At 53.5% G+C, this 20,161-nt stretch overlaps 1 protein-coding gene across 1 annotated transcript in view; it reads right to left on the reverse strand.

Annotated features, from left to right (window-relative positions):
- The window catches only part of CYP46A1 (cytochrome P450 family 46 subfamily A member 1), a gene marked incomplete at its 5' end in the record, with an annotated part of 30,163 nt that extends 14,557 nt beyond the window's left edge, over positions 1-15,606 (reverse strand). Inside the window, 5 exons of the mRNA XM_084239591.1 lie at positions 2,877-2,963; positions 3,447-3,520; positions 8,782-8,863; positions 9,458-9,538; positions 15,485-15,606. Of these exons, the coding sequence (XP_084095717.1) occupies positions 2,877-2,963; positions 3,447-3,520; positions 8,782-8,863; positions 9,458-9,538; positions 15,485-15,606 (446 nt within the window). The remainder of the gene's footprint in view (positions 1-2,876; positions 2,964-3,446; positions 3,521-8,781; positions 8,864-9,457; positions 9,539-15,484) is intronic.
- Positions 15,607-20,161: the final 4,555 nt, after the last annotated feature.

Raw genomic sequence — 20,161 nt, forward strand, 5'->3', positions numbered from 1 at the left:
CCAAAACAGTGACATTTTAGCTGGGTATAAAAGGGGCAGAGGCATTCCCTGGGGTGTACAGAGGTCAGTGGAAATGGAGGAACAAAGACAGAGGTGCCAAAAGAAGCACAGTAGTTCCAGAAAGGGGCAAAATTGAGAGTGAAAAAGCTGGTGGCATCCAGAGACCAGAGTGGGGGAGGGGCAAGGATTGCCCTTCATCTTCCAGATGATTGAGAGCCATTGAAAGCTTCAGGTCAGGGAAGTGACATGGTCAGATCTGCATTTTGGCAAGCTCTCTCCAGGACAGTGAGGTGGATTCAGTGGAGGAGGGAGAAAGGAAGACAGCCAGGGAAGAGACTGCAATGAAAGTGCAAGTGAGGATGTTTACAGTCATGCAAATTTTATGTCCTAAATAGTAATTTCATAGTGGAGAAACCTGGAGGATGATGCCTTTGACAAGCGAGCAAAATCAACTTCTCCAGCAAGGGAAAAAAATGACAGCACATGTCCCCTGACTTGAGGCCCTGAGGGCGACACAGCATCACTTTTGTGATGTTCTCACCTAAAAGCAAAACCTGAGTATAATTGTGGAAACATCAAACAAACTCAAATAGAAGGACAGGCTACAAAACTGGCCTATCATCTAAAGTGTTAGGTCAAGAAAGTCAAGAAGAAGGGCCTTCCTGATGGCACAGCAGGTTGAGCACAGCACTGTGAAGCTGCCCACAGCCTCTGCAGCACAGCTTCAATTCCCAGCTGGCCAAGGAGATACACACATGGTGCGGCAGACCTCTCCTGTCTTGCCCACTGCTCCCCTCAGCAGTGTATTTCCATCAGTCTGCCTATTTTGCTCCCCACTCTGTCTCTGGTGAATCCTCTCACCCTCCTGCACATCTGGCCTGTACCCTGATTCTTGTATGCATGAATAAATAAATCTTTTTTAAAAAAGTCAAGAAGAAGATAGAAGGAAGGAGATGGAGGGAGATGGAAACTGAACACAACACATGAACCTGGGCTGCAACCCAGACATGGAAGTAATAGCCTTGACTGTGCAGTGGAAAAAATTCAAAAACAGACTTTGGATTAGATAACAGTATTGAATTAATGTTAAATGTCTTCATTTTGATAGCTGAACTGCAGTCATGTAGAACATTCTGGTTCTTAGGAAATACACCCAAAAGTGTTTTTAAGGGTAAGGATCACAATGTCTCCAGTCACTCTCAAGTTTTTTAAAAAAGTACCACAGGGTGGGAGAAATTGTCAGCAAGGTCTGAGGGATGGTGGTGGGAAAAGAAAAAAGAATAAGAGGGCAGTCTCCCAAGGGAAAAACAGCAAGAGAGATGCTGTTAGATGAACCAGACACAAAGCTGAAAATAGTTCTACATTTGAAGTTCCCAAAGAGTATAGGAAAACTGTAGCTTGAGTTTGTTTAAAATTAAAAAGTGAGAGAACATCTTTTCTTTTTTTAAAAAATGCACTCAATAAAACACCATATATGTATAATATACATATGTATGTAATAGAGAGAATATAAATATATGCCCACAGAAAAGAAATGATGAAGCAAATGGTGATTTAAACAACTAGTAATTCTCAGTAAAAGACATACAGGAGTCCCTTAGGCTATTCTGTTTTTCCCATAAATTTGAAATTATTTCAAAGTCAAAGATGATCTTTCTCAAAAGTGAAACAGAGCTACTTCCCAGCCACCCCCTCTTACTTACACACCCAAGAGAAATGAAAACCTCTGTCCACACAGAAACCTGCACAAAAATGTTCAGGACCTCCCTGGTGACACAGGGATTAAGCATCAATCCACAGCCACTGCTGTGTGAGTTTGATCCCCACCCAGGAAGGTGACCCACATGGTGCAGCAGACCTCTCCTGTCTCACCCGCTGCTACCCTCAGCAGTGTGTTTCAGTCAGTCCACCTGTTCTGCTCCCCACTCTGTCTCTGGTCAATCATCTCACCCTCCTACCTCTAGCCTGTACCCCAGCTCTTGTATGCATAAATAAATAAATATTTTTTTTAATGTGCAGAACAACATTCTTCACAACAGTCAAGAAGTGGAAACAACTGAAGCAGGGATAAAAAAATTATGGCATGTCCACATCCACAGAATGGAATGTTATTGGGCAATAAAAAGGAAGGCAGTTCCGACACATGCTGGAACCTGATGTGCCTGGAGAATGTGCTGAGTGAAAGCTGGCACAGGATCCCATGGAGTGACCAATCGCACTTTGAGAAAATGTCCAAATATGAAAATCCATAGGGAAAGAAAGTAAATTCTGTGTTTTTCAGGAGCTGGGGTTTTGACAGGAAATGGGGAGCAGCTGCTTTTGGGGGTGATGAAAATGTTCTAAGGTTGAATGGCATGATGGTTGTACAATTTTGTGAATATACTAAAAACCATTGAATTATACCCTTTTTTTTTTTTTTTTTTTTTTGGTGGGACCCTCACCAGTGGCCGGGGATCGAACTGGCGCTGCAGAGGCTGCAGGCAGCCTTGCAACCCAGCACTCAACTGCTGCGCCACCAGGGGAGGCCCTGAATTGTACACTTTAAATGGGACATTGTACAGTGTGCGGGTTATGTCTCAACCCAATGGTTATTTACAAAATAAAAGGCTACCCTGAAATGAAACTGGAGCCCAGAGGAGGGGTGATGAGGTCTGATCCAGGGCAGCCCCTGGGGGCTGGGACCCTGCACCTCCAGGCACCCTGATACTCAGGCCCTCTGCTCCAAAGCCACATGGGGCCTCCCTCAGCCTCATGGCCTTTTGGTCGACTGGACTCATCTTTCTTGGACTCCCAGTGGCCTCTCCATCCTCCCTTTGGCCTGGGTCACCTGGGGTGCAACCTGCTGCTTCCTGGGCCCATGTCCTGGCCACACTCACCTGCGGCTGAAGGCCAGGTCCATGACCCTCCGCTGCTTGTGCCAGCGCTCATAGTCACATTCGGACACCAAACCTTGACCAAACAGCCTGCGGGGACAAAGACCAGTGTGACACACAGGAGGGGAGGGGAAGGCCGCAGCCGCCCTTGGGTGATGCAGGCGCTGGCAACGCCCGTGGTGATGGCCACCCTATGGGCACACCAAATACCATGGATTGAAACTCTAGCGGGGCAGAGGTGGTGGAGTGTTTGTCTGAGGCTTTTTACTATGACAAAAATGTATTTTGTGTAATAAAATAGAACTGGGGTGATCACATGCCTAAGCTCTGAGACCCCAGTACTCTGCCTGTCATTCAGGTGGGGATGAGCAGAAAGGAGATGCTAATGACAAGAGTGGCGGCCGCCACGCAGAGACACCTAGGGTGGGCCTGGCAGCCGGGTCCAGGTGCCACCCCAGTGCTCTTCACCCCGCAGCCCAGCCCGCCCAGCTGAGGCTAGCCCCCTCAGGCCCCCCAGACCCCCACCTCCCAGATCCCTCCAACCCCTCAACACTCCCCCATTCCCCTTCTCACCTCTCCCCAAACACGGTCTGGATGGCGTGGTACATCTTGGAGTCCTTGTTGTATTTGGTGGACATCAGGAACTTCTAGAGGCCCCAAAACATCCCCATGAGCTCGTGCACCCACAAGAAGCTGCCGAGAGCTTAGTGGTTTCCTTGATTCTTGTGAAACATGCCCCAGAAAATCACCCCAAGCCAGGTACAGCACGAACACTTCCTAGGTGTGATCTCACCTAATCCTCAGAAGCCCTGCCCTCAAGTCATCACTGCCTCTCTGTGCTGGGGAAAGCAGAGCACCGAGGGACAGTGTGACTGCACACTGGCTAGGCAGTGCTGCAGGGGACCCCATGGCATGCCAGCTTTCGGAGCAAGAAAAGGCAGGTGCTGCTCTAACATGGAGGGGGGGAGGGGAGATGCCAGAAGGAGGGCTTCTGGGCAAAGAGTCAGGGTTGTTTGTGTCAGCCCAGCCCCAGAAGTCAAGGAATGCTTCCTGGAGGAAGGGCCAACTTGCCTGACCAAGAGTAGAGGACAGTGACAGTCCCATCAGCAATGGTTGTGAGGCAGGCACCCCCTGGTAAACAGCTCAGGCTGTAGCTTGGCTGGCATGAATCTGAATCTGGGCTCAGCAGCCCCCTCCACCACTTGTTCAATGACCAGAGCAAGTGCTTCCCCCACTCTACCCCTCAGTTTCCTCATCATAAAGGATGGAGGTAAGTGTGTGGCCAAGTCAACACTACACGATGGCTCTGAGGCGGGCCCTGGCACACAGCAGGAGCTCCACTGGTGCCAGTTGCACATCCCCATCCTGTAGCTCACTTAACACCCCATCAGCCCTGAGGTGTGGGTTCTCTCTCTTTGCTCACCTATAGATGCTTTTCACATAGGTGACGAAACTGAGATTTAAAACGGGCCCAAGGTTGCATACTCGCTAAAGGGTGGAAAAGGATTTGAGACTGGGTGATTCGCTATGGGGAAAGTAGGGGAAGTCTGTGACCCAGGCAGAGGTATGTGGAGTGGGGACAGGCAGCAGAGGGGCTGGAGAGGCTGTAGGGGCAAATTCCAGAGAGTTGTAGGATGCTAAGCTTCTTCCTGTGGGACAGGGACTAGTTCTGCTGCCAGGTAACCCAAGGGCTGCTGGTGTCTGTGAATGTCTCAGGCGAATATCTGAATTTTCAGGGGAATGGAAACCCTAGAAATGGGAGACTTTGGGTCATAAGCCACAGCCCACTTCCCTAAACACTATCATTTGTAAGCCAAGTTCCCTCACCACCTTACCCCGCCAAGGGGAAGACTTGGTCCTGTCTCCTGCCCAAAGGCCATGACCGTACAGGCCACCTCCCAGGGCCCTTTCAGAAGACCCTGAGTGCTCTGTGGTCAGAGCCAACCCCCCCCCCCCCCCCCCCCCCCCCCCCCCGCTAAACTGAGGAGCCCCCACTGTGAGGCAGCTGTAACACAAGCTCTGACATTCTCCCCCTCACCAGGGGTCCCTACAACCTGTTCTTCCCAGCCTGGAGAGGCTATGATGCCCCAGTGAGCTGGGCTCTGGGCCATGAGGGATGCACAGGGGACCCCAGCATCCTGCTGCCTTCTCTAGTTGCCCACCCTGAGGTTGTACTTCTATACACAAAAGAGTAACTGTTAAAGATTTTCCCTCTTTCCTTAAATAACCAGAAAAATAAAAATAAAAAACCAGACCAATTACAAAATGGCTTGTTTTCAGACACTGGATAACAGGCAATGCAGGATTGTGAATCCCAAGAGAAGGAAAAGAAGAAAAAGCTAAACCAAAAGAAGTGCTAGAAGCCCTAGAAATCTGACTGTAAAACTGAAGGTATCAGAGGGGGCAAGTTGGGGGTGGGCATCATGGAGGTTGGGGTGGGGGTAGAATTCAGTGGTCAATGGTAGAGGACTCTTGGTGCTTGCGAGGACTCTGGGTGTGGGTGATAACATACATCTGAAGAGGTGTGAACCTATTCCTCTAAATCATACAGTGTTGTAAACCAACATGACCTCAATAAAAAATAATACAAGAGGAAAAAAAAAATATGTCAGCCCCCCAACCTAGGATTACTTCAGCTTTCTGCTTAGAAGCAATTTCAGGACAAAGACACCAAAAGAACAACTCCTGTCTTTGACCGTTCTGAACTAAATCAAGAGTAAAGTCCTACTCTAGATCAACCTACAAAAGTCTTAATACAAACCAAGAAGTAATCAGATTGATCTGCAAGTAACTTCATCACCTGCAGATAACATTTTCCAACTCACCTTCAAAGGAATAAAATAAAGCTGAGCACTCAAAAATATATAGTTCACAATACTCAATGTCTAGTATAAAATCACTAGTCATGCCAATAAGCAGGAGATTCTAACCTATAATAGGTCTAGAAATAACAGAGATGATGGATTTCACAGACAAAAACTTTAAGACTTTTTTTTTTACAAATATTATAAGTATGCTCAAAGAATCCACATAACCAAGAAATTTAAAAAAAAAAACCTACATAGAAATAACACAAAAAGAAGCAAGGCAGAACATAATTAAATGCCTGAAACCAGAGAGTCTTAAAAGTAGACAGAGATGAAATGGTATAATATCATTTGAAGGTAGACTGATATAAGTTAAATATGATACTACAAACTGTGGAACAACCACTAAGACAAAGAGAAAGCAGAGCTAATAAGGAAAGGGGAGATAAAATGGAATACTAAAACATACTAAAGCCCAAAAGAGGTCAGGAAAGGAAGAAAATGGAGCAAGCAACAAATAGGACAAATAGAAAACCAATAACAGCATAGTAGATTTCAATCTAGTCATATCAATAAGTACATTAAATATACTTAGGCAGACTTATAAAACAACAAGATCCAACTCAGGTCTACCCACAAGAAACCCACTCTAAATATAAAAATCCAGACAGGTTAAATGCAAATGGCTAAAAAAATGTTATGCCATGCAACAGTAAACATAAGATAGTGGGAGTAGATATATTAATACTAGACCAAAATATACTTTAGGAAATGGAATATTACCAAGAATAAAGGGGGAAATTGCTAAAAATAAAGGGGTCAATCCTGTGGTAGTTGCTAAAGTAAGTAAATACACAGAAATAAAGTCAACCAACTTAATTGACATTCCTAAAGTACTTCATTCAACAATTACAGAATGTATATACTTTTGAACGCTCATGAACATTCGCACATGACTATATGCCAGGTCATAAAGGAAGTTTTAATTTAAAAGGGTTGTGATCATGAAGAGTATTTTCTCTGACCTTAAATTAGAAATCAATATCAGAAAAATATTAGGAAAATCCCACAATATTTTGAAATTGAACAACACATTTCTAAATAATCCACAATTCAAAGAAGAACTAACAAGTTAGAAAATATTTTGAGCTAAATGAAAATAAAACCATAACATAACAGATTGAAGTTTGTGGTACATTTGTGCTAAAAGTAGTGTTTATAGGAAAATATATTGCCTTTAATACTTATATTAGAAAATAAACAAGGTCTAAACTCAATTATCTAAACTCTCATCTTAAATTGAGAACAAGAACAAATTAAGCCCAAAGTGAGTAGAGGGAAGAAATAGTAAAGAACAGAAATCAATAAAATATAAAACAAACAATGGGGAAAAACCAATAAAACAAAAAACTGGTTCTTTGAAAATGTCAATAAAATTAATAAAGCTCTTGTTAGCCTGAGGAGGAAAATAAAAGTAAACTCAAATTGCTGTTTTCAGAAATGAAAGAGGTGATATTGTTATAGATCCTATAGCCACATCCTATAGATATTATGAGCATCTTTCAGCCCATAATTTCAACAAGTTAGATGACATGGACAAAATCCTTGGAAAAACACAATTCCAATCTCAAGAAAAAATAGAAAATCTGAATGGCCATATATCAATTAAAAATTTTGAATGTGTAATTAAACAAAACTAAAAACACTTCCTTCAAAAAAAATACCAATCCCATGTGGCTTCACTGGTACTACCAAACATTAAAGGAAGAAATTAAACCACACCTATATAAAGGTTTTCAGAAAATAGAAGAGAAAAAAAACATTTCCCAATCTATTTTAAGAGGCCTATTAATCTGATGCCAAAACCAGATGAGTGCATTATAAGAATAAACACATAAACAAATATCCTTAACAAAAAGATGAACAAATTGTATCTACATATCCAGGTACACTTCAACAAGCTATCATGAAAAAGAATGCAAGGTTGGTTTAATACTTGAATACTAAATGAACATAATGCATCATATTAATACGTATCTTTCAACTTCTTTTCTCATCTAGTATCATGGAGGTCTTTGGGCATAGCTTGTGGTAGTATGATTTATTTTATTTGTTTATTTATTTACTTAGTGGAGAACAGAAAAGTTAGGGTTTTTGAAATACACTGCTAAGTGGACACACTGCAGGTAAGACAGGAGAAGCCTACTGCATCTGGTAGTATGCTTTTTTAAAAGTATTAAACTGTGTCTATATTTGAAATAAAACTTTTTTAATATAATGATTTTTAACATCCTATCAGATGATTGTTCTACTTGTCTCCTGATGAGGACCCTAAGTTATGTGTGGCCCTCTCTGTGTCACCACACTCTCCCAGCAGAGAATCATTGCCACACATCTCCAAGTACCCACTATGAGACTAATAGACCATCATTTATTGAGAATTTGCTATCTGCCAAGGACAGGTGAGACAATTCACACACATCTCACACTGCAAGAGCCGCATCATTCCTATTTTAAAGAGAAGGAAATTGAGGCATGGAAGGATGAAGTAACTTTGCAAGGTCCCTGTTGGTGGCAGAGCCCAAATGTGAGGCCTCTTCCACCAACGCCAATAACGATGGCCAGTCTTAGCTCCCTGGACGACACCATTCTGCCAGTAATGACACCTCTGTTCCCTCATTTCTAAAATGATACTGCTATGAGAGTTAAATGGGGAAATAATTGGGGAGAACACAGAAAATTGCATGTATAAGTAACTTTGGATACTTTCTTTATTAAATCAATCAATCAATATTTAATTCTCATCATAGCCCTGACAGAGGATTCAAAACCCATCTTGAAGATGAAGGACCTGAGGCTGAGAAAGGTGAACTCACTCAATATGGGCCTCCAGTCGGGCCCAACTGCCAACCCAGCTGAGTGTGAGAGCAAAGACCTGCTCACGGTCCACTTCCAAAGCCCTGCTGGTAGGTGTCCCTAAACATGGGTGGTGAGAGAAAGATGCCATTTCCTCTGGGGTTCTTGAGAAACCAACCCAATAGCAGGACTCTGGAACATTCCTTCCCCAGGCCCCTACCCAAGGAAACCGCTCTGTTTCCTACCTTGACTGACTCGGGGCTGGTGACGATGACCGAGGTTTTGTGGAAGACGTTGACCCGCACAACAGGACCGTATTTCTTAGCCCTGGAAACCAAGGTGCCCCAGAGGAGGCTGTCAACCAGGGGACCCGACATGCAGTCAGCCCAGGCCCCACAGGAAGGACAGGGCATCCCCTCCTAGGAGGGGGCTCAACATAGGCCAAGAGAGTGCCTGGCACTGGGGCCTGAAGGCCTGGGGCCACATAGTCTCTGCAGCCGCAGCTGCCACCTCCCTGCTAAGTCACATCCCCATGAGGCCTCCATCTCTACATCCATGAAATAGAGGTGCTGCACCCCTCCTTTATCCCAAAAGTTTGGACTGGGAATCGAGCAATAGCATGTCTTTGAAAAGTGTACATCAACCCCTCAACCAGGACAGCAGTCTAGGCACATTCCTCCACCCAGTTTACAGATGAGGAAACTGAGGCCTGAGAGCTGCTGGTGGCTGGTTTAACTTCAGCAGCTGGCAATGGCAACTCCTGCCTTCGAGACACAACTGTCTGCCTCTCCACTCAGGGGAGGGCCTGCTGGGCTGGGAGCCACCTGAGTGGGGGTGGTCTGGACAGGGTAGGAGTGGGGGACAGCTGGGCCGAGGAGCCTGGGCCAGAGTAAGGGCAACAAATGCCAAGTTAGGACCCACCAATCCAAAAACACATCTTGAAGCACGCGGCCACAGACCTCATCCTTTTTCCAAAAGCAGGGGAGGTGTCCTAGAAGGAAACTAGAAGAAATGGAGACATTTAGATCACCAGATGTCACCTTGAGGGGGCTCCCTTCCCTGCGGGGCCCTGTGAGGTCAGGATGATTGGGCACACTTTGCAGATGGGGGACTGAGGCACGGGGAGGTGCGTCACCAGGCCCGATGCAAACCCAGGTCTCACTGCCCCTGATGCCTCCTGGAGGAGAGGCTTTATTCCTCTGCATCTTCCTGGCTCGCAGGCCAGGGGTCCATCACACTGTGTGGGGTCACCCTGACACTGCCCCCTACATGCAGGTGCCCAGCTGAGCCTCATCCTGTCCCACCACCCCTACTACCAGGCAGCTCTATCACCAACCCACTTTATAGGTAAGACAACTGAGTCTGGGACGTGACGTCACCTGCCCACAACTGCGGGGTGGGTACCAGGTGTCCCTGTGCCCTGCTAAGTTGGAGCGTGGTCCCAGGTGGCAGAGACGCCTGCCGCGGGGTGCCTTGGCACGTGTTCCCAGGCGCTCGGGGCCTCACTCAGCAAGCTCACTTTCCCTCACTGCAACATCCAGGTGAGTGAGGACAACACGGCAGTTGGAGCTTTCTGGGTCATGGAACTCACATCTCCAGGAGTGGGGCGGGGCAGGACAGAGAGCACGTAAATAAGCAAGTAAGTAGGAAGCCAGAGAGTGATGGGATTAAAACCAGTCAGGGGCAGGGAGTGGAAGAGACAGGTGGGGACGCTGTACAGTGGCCTCTTCATACAGGAGGTTCGGGGACTTTCCCTCTGAGGAAGTGACATGTGGCTGCAGGAGGTGAGGGGCTTAGCCTTCCGAGGCAAGACGGCAGCAGGTGCAAAGGGCCTGAGGTGCGAGTGGCTCCATCAGCTCAGGGAGGAGCGAGAAGGCCGTGTGGCTGAAGCAGCGTGCTTGAGGGGAAAGTGGGCTGAGGCAGGGTCACCGGAGTTGGGCTTCAGACCACGCGTGGCCCTGTGGGCTGTGTCCAACGCTCTGCTTGGAGCTCAGTGGAGCGGGGGCCACTGGGGTTTGGCTGCGAGCGGACAGGTCTGACTTGAGTTTCAAATGGACCGTTCTCACTGCTGTCCTGCCCGAGGCCAGTGGGGGCGGCAGTGAGGGCAGCTGTGGGGTGAGGGGCCCCCCAGTGGAGGCGACCGGAAGCAGATGGTGTATGACCCGCGGAGTGTGTGGACGAGGGCACGAGTGAGGTGCGGCGCCCCTGGGCACAGGGAGGATGGAAGGCCTGCTGCTCCTGAGGGAGGAGGGTGGGGAAGGGGCTTGTGGGGCAGGAGAGCAGGTGAGAGGGCCCCGCCACACCCAGGGCAGCCCTCTCCCAGCCTCCTGCCTCCCAGAGTCCCCAGGGGCCGTGCCCCAGTCGCCCCAGAGGGAACGCGCTATAGTGGCCTATGTCCTCCCAACCCCCAAACCCAGGTGCTACTTTCACTCGGTTGTCTCAGGATGGACTTTGGGGCCCAGCCTGAGACAAGGGGCCCAGTGAGGAGCGTGGCTGTGGGCCTGAGGGGGGTGGCAGTGCCTGTTACATGGACGCGCTTGGCAGGTGGACCCTGCCTTGAGGTGGCCGTGGGGCGGCTCCCGGCTGGAGGTGAGACAGTCCTCAGCAGAGGTGGTGGTCACAGCCCTGGGGCTGGGGCCACACGGCCACGCAGGACGAGTGTGACAGACGAGGTCAAGGACCGAGCTACCACAGAGGGTGCAGGCAGAAAGGTACAAGCAGCCGGGAAGACCGAGCAGGAGACAGTGGGGGGCTTGCAGGAGAGCTGGAGAGGAAAGCTGTGAAGAGAGCAGGACGAGGAGGGGCAGGGTTGCCCTGGCCAGGCTGCTGCGGGGCCAGACCAGATGTGGACCCCGAAAGTGGGGTTTCATTCCACGCAGGTCACTGGGACCTTGACCGAAGCGGCTGGGTGGAGGGGTGGTGGGTTCCAGAAAGAAGAAGAGGGCACCCGAAGGCAGGCAAGCTTCCCGGAGGTGGCCGTGGGGTGCAGAGACAGGGGGAGGCAATCGGAGGAGAATGAGAGGGGGAAGTACCTTTGAATGGCATCTTATATAAAAGTGAGAAAGAGGCAGAAGAGAAGGAAAACTCGCACTGCAGCGAGAGGGGGCTGCTGGGGCAGGGAGACCGCGCTGCTGTCCTTGGCCAGGAGCACCGTGGCTGCCAGTGGGAAGGCGGGAGGGGTGCGTGGGCTGCTGCAGGGAAGGGGCAGCTGTGGCAGCAGTGCCCTGGAAGGAAGTTCCCTCAGACTGTTTCATTTGCTGGGGAAGTAGGAGGCAAGAATAAAGGGAAGGAGGGGGCGGAGCGGGGACGGAAGACAAGCCGAGCAGGCTGTGGAGTGGGGAGCAAACGCAGGCCAGGAAGTGCAGTGTGGCCACGGGCTGCTGAAGCCACCCAGGGGAGTGACCTTGAACTTACACAGCTCCACCTGCAGAAACAAGCGCCTGGACCACACACAACTGGCTGGGTGTACTTCCAGAACAATCTATAGTCTGTGGTCACTCCCCAAAGCTGCACGTTTTGGGGAGAAGTGCTAAGTGTTGAGTAACCCGAGAAGGAACAGAGTCTGACCCCAGAGCCTCCACCCTAGCCACGAGGCTCCAATGCTGTCTGGAAGGGACACAGCCCAGGTCATAAGGCCCGGCAGGAGGAAATAAAAGTTGTTCCTTTCAGTTCCTGCAGGGGGCGCTAAGAGGCAAAGGCAGAGCCAGTGACCAGATGCTAGCAGTAAATGGGTAAGGGATGATGGAGTGAGGATAAGGTCGAACACTGGGGTGGGGGGCAAACAGAAGGGGCATAAGGCAGAACAGCCCAGGGAGCGAGCAGAGGGAGGACCCTCCCCCACCAGGTCCTATTACACTGATGGGCAACATGGGAATCCAGGTTTCCCGGGGGGCAGAGAAAGCCTTGGACAGTCACTGGAGCAGAGGTCACCTGGAGCGCCTTCTGTGAGGCCACCCAGAGGGATGAAGGAAGTCTTCATGTCTGGGGGGTGGATGCCCCTGGCTGTGTCTTGCGCCAGGAGAGGTGGCGGGTGCTAAGCTGGCACCCAAAGTCCATGGGAAGAGTGGCCCCCGAAGCCAGAAGTGGGTCTCCCCCATCACCAGGAGCTGCTAGGCTCCCTGAGGAACGCTCCCGCCCTGGCAGCTTGGCAAGGAGTGGGAGGAGAGACAGGCGCTGCCCAGGAGCTGAATTTGAGACATTTACTCGAAATAAATAAAAGCTGGAGAGAGAGACTTTTCATTGTCAAAACTACATTCACCCCACGCTACCAGGAGAGTGGGGGCTGATGAGGACGCTTAGGGCAGTGTCAGAGAAAGAAGCAACAAGTGTCTGCGCAGGGTCTGGGTCTGAGTTTGCAGCGGTTACACGGATCATTGCAGTAGGATGTGGTTTGTAATAAGTGGGGCACTCAGGGAGGGCATCCTGGAGGAGACAGCATCTTGGTGACTCCTGCAAAACAAGGAGGATGAAGCCTGGGGCTGAGGAAGCACAGTAGCCGCCTCCTCCAGGGCAGAGGGCTCCTTGCCTGCCAGCTGGCAAAGCCTCAAGCCTAGGCAGCAGATGCCAGCAGTGGAGACACAATACACAGACTTCTTGTCAACCATGGTGCTGTCAATCATGCCCAGAGCTCCAGGCTTTGAATGCCAAAGCAGCTGATTTGTGCTAGAAGAGGTTCCAGAACTTTCATTTGGTGTGTTTTTCTATTTGACCACCCACCAATGTTTAATCCAAAACCTTTTTGCATATGCATCCGTCAGTTCACTTCCTTAGCATAAAGAGCCGCTCATAATTCTATTCAGCCTCCTCCCGCGCCTCCATCCACCCACGCACACCTGTAGGTCACATGCAGACTCCGGTGTGAACTGTGGGGGAGGATACTGGCATCCAAAGGAAAGCAGGACAGACCGGGTCACTCCATGGAGGGCCCTTGAAAACATCAGGCTGGTGAAGGAAGCCAGTCACAAAGGCCACATGTTGTGCGATCCCAGCCTGTGAGATGTCCAGAACAGGCGCATCCAGAGAGGCAGGGAGCAGATTTTTCTAGGACTGCGGGGGCTGTGAGGGAAATGAGGAGCATGCCTTCATGGGGAGGGGGGTTCTTTGGAGGGTGATGAAAATGTTCTGGAACTATCACACAACTAGTGCACCACTCTGTCACTGTACAAAAAACACAGAATTGCACACTGTACAGGGGGACATTTGATGGCATACATAATTTTATTTTTAAAACGTAGTGTAAAAAAAGATAGGGAAAGAGGGGTTGATTTTGAAGTTCTGCCTTCCCAAGACAGAGGGGGCTGGTTCTGGGGTGCTTGAAGCACTCGGTTTTACGAGAAGACCAAGTCACGAGGAGACCTAGCGAAACCAATGCGAAGCTCATCCAACTGCAAGCGGTGGATGGCTGATCTGAAAACTTGAAAGGGCGATCGTGGACCTAAAGGAACTCGTAGGCGATTTCCACCATCCAACTGTGAATCACTGTTCAGCAAGCACCGACTACAGGTGCCAGGCGCTGCTGTGCAAGACGTCAGGACACGGCAGTGAACGAGACACACACAGGCCTATGGAGAGACAGACATTTAACACAAGGGTGCACAGATAGGCATGCAGCTGCCGTGACTGGGAGTCTATACAATGAACACAGTAGGGGTGGGGCCTCCTGGGAGTTAGCATTGAAGCCAGGTCTGGAAGGTTTGGGGGACAACGGCCTACATGAAGGAGGAGTCAGAGTTGTCAGGCAAGGGAAGAGGGCTCGGGAAGACCCCAAGGTGGGCCGGGGCACTTGGGAGCATAGAGAACCAGCATGGAGAAGGGGGCCTCTCTGCCACCAGCCACCAGCCACAGAGATCTTTTCCTGAACCCACCAAGCAAGATTCAGGCTTCTAACACCAGGGCATCTGATTTGTGCTGGAGGAGGGTGCCTCTCAAAATGTTCATGTCCTGAGGTTTTAAGAAGTATGTCTAATACCATTGTTCATTCATTCATCAAACACATATTTATTGAGCATCTGCAACGTGCCAGGCGCTGGGGGTACACAAGCGAACACAAAGCAGCCCTGCCCTCCTGGGGCTCACATTCTAAAGGGGAGACAGACAGCCAACAGGTGAAAAGAAGGTGACTTGGAGGAATGGCCCCATGGGAGTTTGGGGGTAGGGTGGCCAGAGGGCAGCAAGATCCTGGAGGGGGGCACCAGCTGGGGGTGGGGCCAGGGGTGCAGAGAGACTGGGGAGCAGAAAGCAAGGAGGGAGAGAGCGGCACAGAGTGGGTTCTGAGACCTCAGCAGGGGCCTTGCTGGCCACCGAGTGGACTTAACTGTAGAATTAGATTTGGTTCTAAAGGGATGGGAGGCTTTGGAACAGAGAAAAGACACATCTGATTGGCGCTCCGGAAAGGTGAGCGTCTAGTGTGGAGGGGGCAGGCTGGGTGGGGGTGGGGGCCGAGGATGGAACGGCAGCTCTAAGGACAAGACAAAAAGGATCTACCAGGACAGAAATACAGAAGGGCATGGGACCAAGGCACAGCGCATTCCGATCCAGGTTGAGTGACCCAGTCAAAGTCCCAAAGTTAAGAGCACCCACTTTAGAGACGGGCTGACCCGGGTTTAAATCTAGGCTTACCAACTGTGTGACCTTGGGCAGGTGACTTTGCCTCTGCGCGCCTCAGTCTCCTCGTCTGAAGGATGGGGTAACAATCGCGCCTACCTAATGGGGTTGTCGCTGCCATCACGTTTGTGGGGCCCAGCAGAGCGCGGTGGGCGCCGAGCAGCTGCCGGGGCTGTGAGTAATTTGTTACTAAGAATAGTTAGCGCCCCTCTCCTGGCCGCCTCTCCAAGCGGCCGCGCGCTAGAGGCGAGGCTGACCCCCCGGTCCCCACGCCGGCTTGGACGCGGCCCCCCGGCCCCCCATCCGAGCGCCCCATCCAGGCCCCCGCCCCCACCCCCCGCTCACCTGGGCCGCGGCGGCCCGGGGATGTGCTCGTAGCGGCTGCGAGCGCGGTGCACGAAGGTGCAGCAGAGGCCGAAGGCGACCAGGACGGCGCTGCCGAGCAGCAGCAGCAGCCCGGGGCTCATGGCTCCGGGGCAGGCCAGGCCGGGTCGGGGCCGGGCACCCGGGGGGCGGGAGGCCGCGAGCCGCCGCAGCTGTCAGCGCCGCGCGCCGCCTCGGCCCCAGGCCCGGCGCGACCCAGCGCCGCCCCCGCCCGCTCGGCTCCGCCCCCGCCGGCTCCGACCCCTCCCCGGGCGCTCGGTCCCCGCCAACCACGTCTCCGCCTCCGGCTCCAGCTCGCAGGGCCCGCCCCCGCCTCGCCCCGCTCCGCCGAAGGCTCCGCCCCCGCCGCGGCCCCGCCCCCGCCCAGGCCCCGCCCAGAGCACGCGGTCTCTGCCAATCACCACGCCGCTTCTGGCTCGGACCCCCTAGGCTCCGCCTCCAGCCCGCAAACTCCGCCCCAGCAGCAGCTCCGCCCACAACGCGTTGTCCCTGGCAACCCCGATTCCCCGGTGCACGCGGCCCCAGCGCGGGCGCTAAGCCCTGCAGGCTGGTGCGCCCTCTGGCACCTTCCAGACGCAGCGCGTCTCTGCGCGCCCCCCTCGGCCCTTCCTGTTGCCCTACCTGAAGCCCCTTACCGGCCCCCAAATGCCCGGATTAGGCCGACTGCCCTAAGCTCTTCCCGGCAGCACAAACCTCCATGGCCGGTCTACCCCGCCAGGCCTGTCCGCGCAGGGCTCCCGCCGGCCCCCAGCGGGGCCCCCGGGGCGAGGGCAGGAGCCCGACGGCACCAGCCGTCCTATGCCTGCGAGTGAAGAGCGAAGGCTGGACCCGACGCTGCCCTCCCGAGTGTGGGCGCCGCGGCCCCTTCCAGGCCCAGCAGAAGCCCCGTCAGGCGAGGAGCAGGGCGCCGCGTGCGCGTGGGGGAAATCCGGACACAACAGGCCCTTGGAGGAAAGCGAGAACTGTGTCCGGCGAAGCCAAAAGGTGTTTTAAACATAATCCAGGCGTCCCTCCTTGTGTGACCTGCTTCCCCTCACCCTTTGGGGATGACAGAAGAGGCCCTTCTGGACTTTTTAGTCCCCAGCTCCTGCACCCAGATTGAAAGCAGAGGGCCGGGTGGACCAGAGGGGCGCAGGCCCAAGAGCTCAGGGGCCGAGGTTCCGGGAAGAGGGTGTGCGTCTGCCCCACTCATGGGACAGCTCCCGGGAACTTTGGGGAATGGAAAACAGAGAAGGCTCGCGAATCCTCACCCCAGGGGACACGAATGTTACAGGTATGTGGCGGCAGGATGCGGGAGAGGGCCGAGTGTGAAGGGCTGGGTCCGCACAGAGAACATAGGATTTCCCCCACCCCCACCCCGGGCCACTGTCACGCGCCCAGCAGGTGCGGGGACCTGGGCTTGCCTGCAGGTGGGACTGGGAGTCACTGGTTTGCCCCTGCGCCCCCGCGTGGCGGCGAGGAGCCTCCGCAGGCACAAGCGCCCAGGGGCCCTCTGGCTGGCCACGCGGGGTGCGGGATGGGGGTGGGGCAAACGCGGAGGCCGGTCCTGTGAAGGCCCAGGAGGCAATCTCGAGGGAGAACTCAGGAAATTATTCTTTGAGGGCCGGCCAGATACTGAACTGCTCTGGGTACAGTCTAGGGTCCCACATGAGCTGGGCGCCTGCAGCCCCAGGGTGCACCTGTGAATTCGAGACTGCGCAGCTAGGGCCAGGGAGGGCAGCGCGTGTGACCCTCAGTGAGTGTCCAAGGCCCACTCCGGCATTGCTGTCAGCAAAGCATCCCTGCCCTAGCTGAAAGGGGATCAGCGTCCTCTCCCCAAGGCGCCAGGTCCGCTGCTGCCCCTAGGCCACCCCACCTGCCCTCCGGGCTCTCCTGTGATCAGGCGGGGAATACGGTGCAGGCACCTGGGCCGGGTCGGGCGCTCGGCCGCGGCCGGCAGCGCTGGGAGCCGCCAGCAGAGGGCGCAGCGGGAAGCACGTGGCGCAGCACCTGGCGCTGCTCTGGGCAGGTCCCCGGCGGCCGCGCCCCGCCCGCCACACGTGGCTCTCCAGCCCTGGAAATGTGACGGGTCCCAGTGGAGATGCGCCGTGCGTGTGACACACACGGGAGCGCAGCGACCTAATACCCCCCAAAAAAGATCGTAGGGGGAAAATTGCATGGATATTTTCAAATGAACTGTTGAAATGATCATTTTTGAATCTGTGAACTAGATGGCATGGTTAAAATGTAATTTCACCTGTTTACTTTTTAAAAAATATTTTTGTTTATTTATGCAGGGCTGCCCGGGGGGCGGCCCCGCAGCACTGGGCCTGCGGAACCAGGACTGGGCAGTGTGACGCTAGCCAGGTTCCGAGAGGACACTCCAGCGGCCACCTGGAGGCTGGATTAGAGGGATGACGGTGGAGGCTGGTAAGACACAGGGGAGCCTCGGTCTAGACCAGCTCCTGGCTCGAGACCTTCCTTGAAGGCAGCATCAGAATCCCTGGGGTCACTGTCACGGTCACTGTGGATGTTTTAGGGCAGCCGGCCACAGGGTATGAGTGAGGAGAGCACTGCACAGAGTCTGCACCCGCCTGTGCTCTCCCCAAACTCGTGCCCCCTCTGCACACTGATGAGACCACGGGGCAGGGCAGGGGTGGGGCACCGAATTCAGTGCTCTTGAGCCAGCCCAGCATAGCAGCCCACAGACCCAGAGCCAGACTTCTGGTTTCTCATATTGGCTGTGTGACCTTTGCCGTGTAACTAAACCTCTCTGGGCCTCAGCTTCCACCTCTGTAAAATGGGGAATAACCATCGCATCTGCCGTGGAGTGAACGTGAGCATTAAATGAGTGAGCTGTAAAACCACTAGGACGGAGCCTCGTGAGAGTAAGAGCTCAGCTGACGTCAGTGTGTGCATCATCATTGCTCTTTCAGGAGACTGGGCCAGTCTTCTCCGGAGTCCGGCTGCAGCCCAAGCCTTGTTTGGAGTCAGGGCACCAGGAGGGGGCACCCTGCCCAGATGCCTGGCGGGTTGAGGCTAGCACTGCCTGGAGGGGTGGGTGGGCCTGGGACTTCTCTCCTCCAGTGGCCTCAACAAACAGCAGCGCTGAGCAGGGCTGGGTACCCCACATTTGGGGGAAGGTGGCAGGTGCCCCAGAGGGTGGCCCCAGGCTTTCGGGGCTGTAGTGTAGTGGGAAGTGCCCCCATCACTTCCACCCCACCTCCCAGGCCCCATCTGTGGCATAATGGCCTCAGGCCTTGAAATGAGGAGGGAGCTCGGCAGGGTCGGGAGAGAGAGCCAAGAGCGCAGAAGAGGAGGCAGTGGAGGCCCAGAGGGGGTCACTGCACCGATGCCCTTGCTGGGCTCTGAGGCCCACAGGCTGCCCCCTCCCCTGGTCCATCTCATGCCAGGACTCAGCCCCCAGTGCTGGTCTCTGCACCTGCGCACTGAGGAGCATCACCTGGATGGTCACCGCGGGCCTCCCAGCTCACACTTCAGAATTTCCCTGCATCCTGAGCAGGCTTCTCCCTGCCAGAGAGGCCGCCACAGTGGGTCACCCGGGGATCCCCCTGTGGACACAGGCACTTGGGCCGGGAGCCGGAGTTCTAATTTGGCTTCCCCCTCCCTGGCTGGGTGCCCTTCACTATGACATTTAACTTCGCACACCTCAGTTTCCCCAACCATAAAAGGGAGAGGGCTGTGTTGAGGACAAGGGTGCCGAGCATGGATCCAGACTCAAGGGCAGGGCACCAGGGGACCCCCAGGCCCTTGCCAGTCCCACAAGGGCAGAGATGTGAGGAGTCCCAGAGGGTGACCCCATAGCTGTCTTCAGAGTCCCATACTCCTCACTCAGCTTCAGGGAGCAGCTGGGAGTCCCCTAGACTCATGTGGACCCCTCGTCCCTGCCGGGGAACATGCCCTGGCACCCGCCCCACCACCCTTCCCCTCAGCCTTCCCCCAGCCCCAGGCAGAACAAACCAGAGAAGAGGCAGGAGGGAGGTTGGAAACAGTCATGCTGTTGGCACAGCCCTGGAGCCAGAGCCTCAGTAGTCTCAATGGACCCTCAGCTGGTGCGCCCCAGGAGGGATCAGAGGGTCCCCTGGATTTCACTGAGCAGGGGCTGGTTTGGAGATGGCAGTGGGGCCCCCACACCCTGGGGCTGGTGGCTCGAGGGGCACTTGGGGAGGGCTCTGCTCCTGTTCCAGGAGCAGGGGAGAGTCAAGCCTCAGGGCTGGGAGCCAGCACTCTCCCCAGAGCAGGACAAGGGCCCAGCATGGTGATGAGGTCCAAAATGTTCTGGAGTGTCTTCCACAGGCCAGCCGTCCCCCAGCCAGCCCAAGCCAGCGGTTGCTTCCTTCCAGGCAGCCTGACCCTTGCTGGGCACCAAGGCCACAGGCCACCCTGGGCCCGCCTGTCAGACAGCTTTCCTTTGCCCTCTGGCCCAGATGATGGGGGCCCTCCACTCCAGTGAGGGCAGAACATAGCTGTCCCCTCCCTCAGCCCACTGGCTGTGTCTCTGGTAATGCAGCCAGGCCCTGTCTGTCCGTGAAGGGGGCTGCCCTCAGTGTTCAGGTTCTGCCCTTATTCCTACTCCTGCTGGAGATGGTGGGAGGTAAGAAAAGAATACTTGGGGTCCAGAGCCACAGGCACCCCATC

This window comes from Talpa europaea (genome assembly GCF_964194135.1).
Source record: "Talpa europaea genome assembly, chromosome: 8".
Classification (NCBI taxonomy): domain Eukaryota; kingdom Metazoa; phylum Chordata; class Mammalia; order Eulipotyphla; family Talpidae; genus Talpa; species Talpa europaea.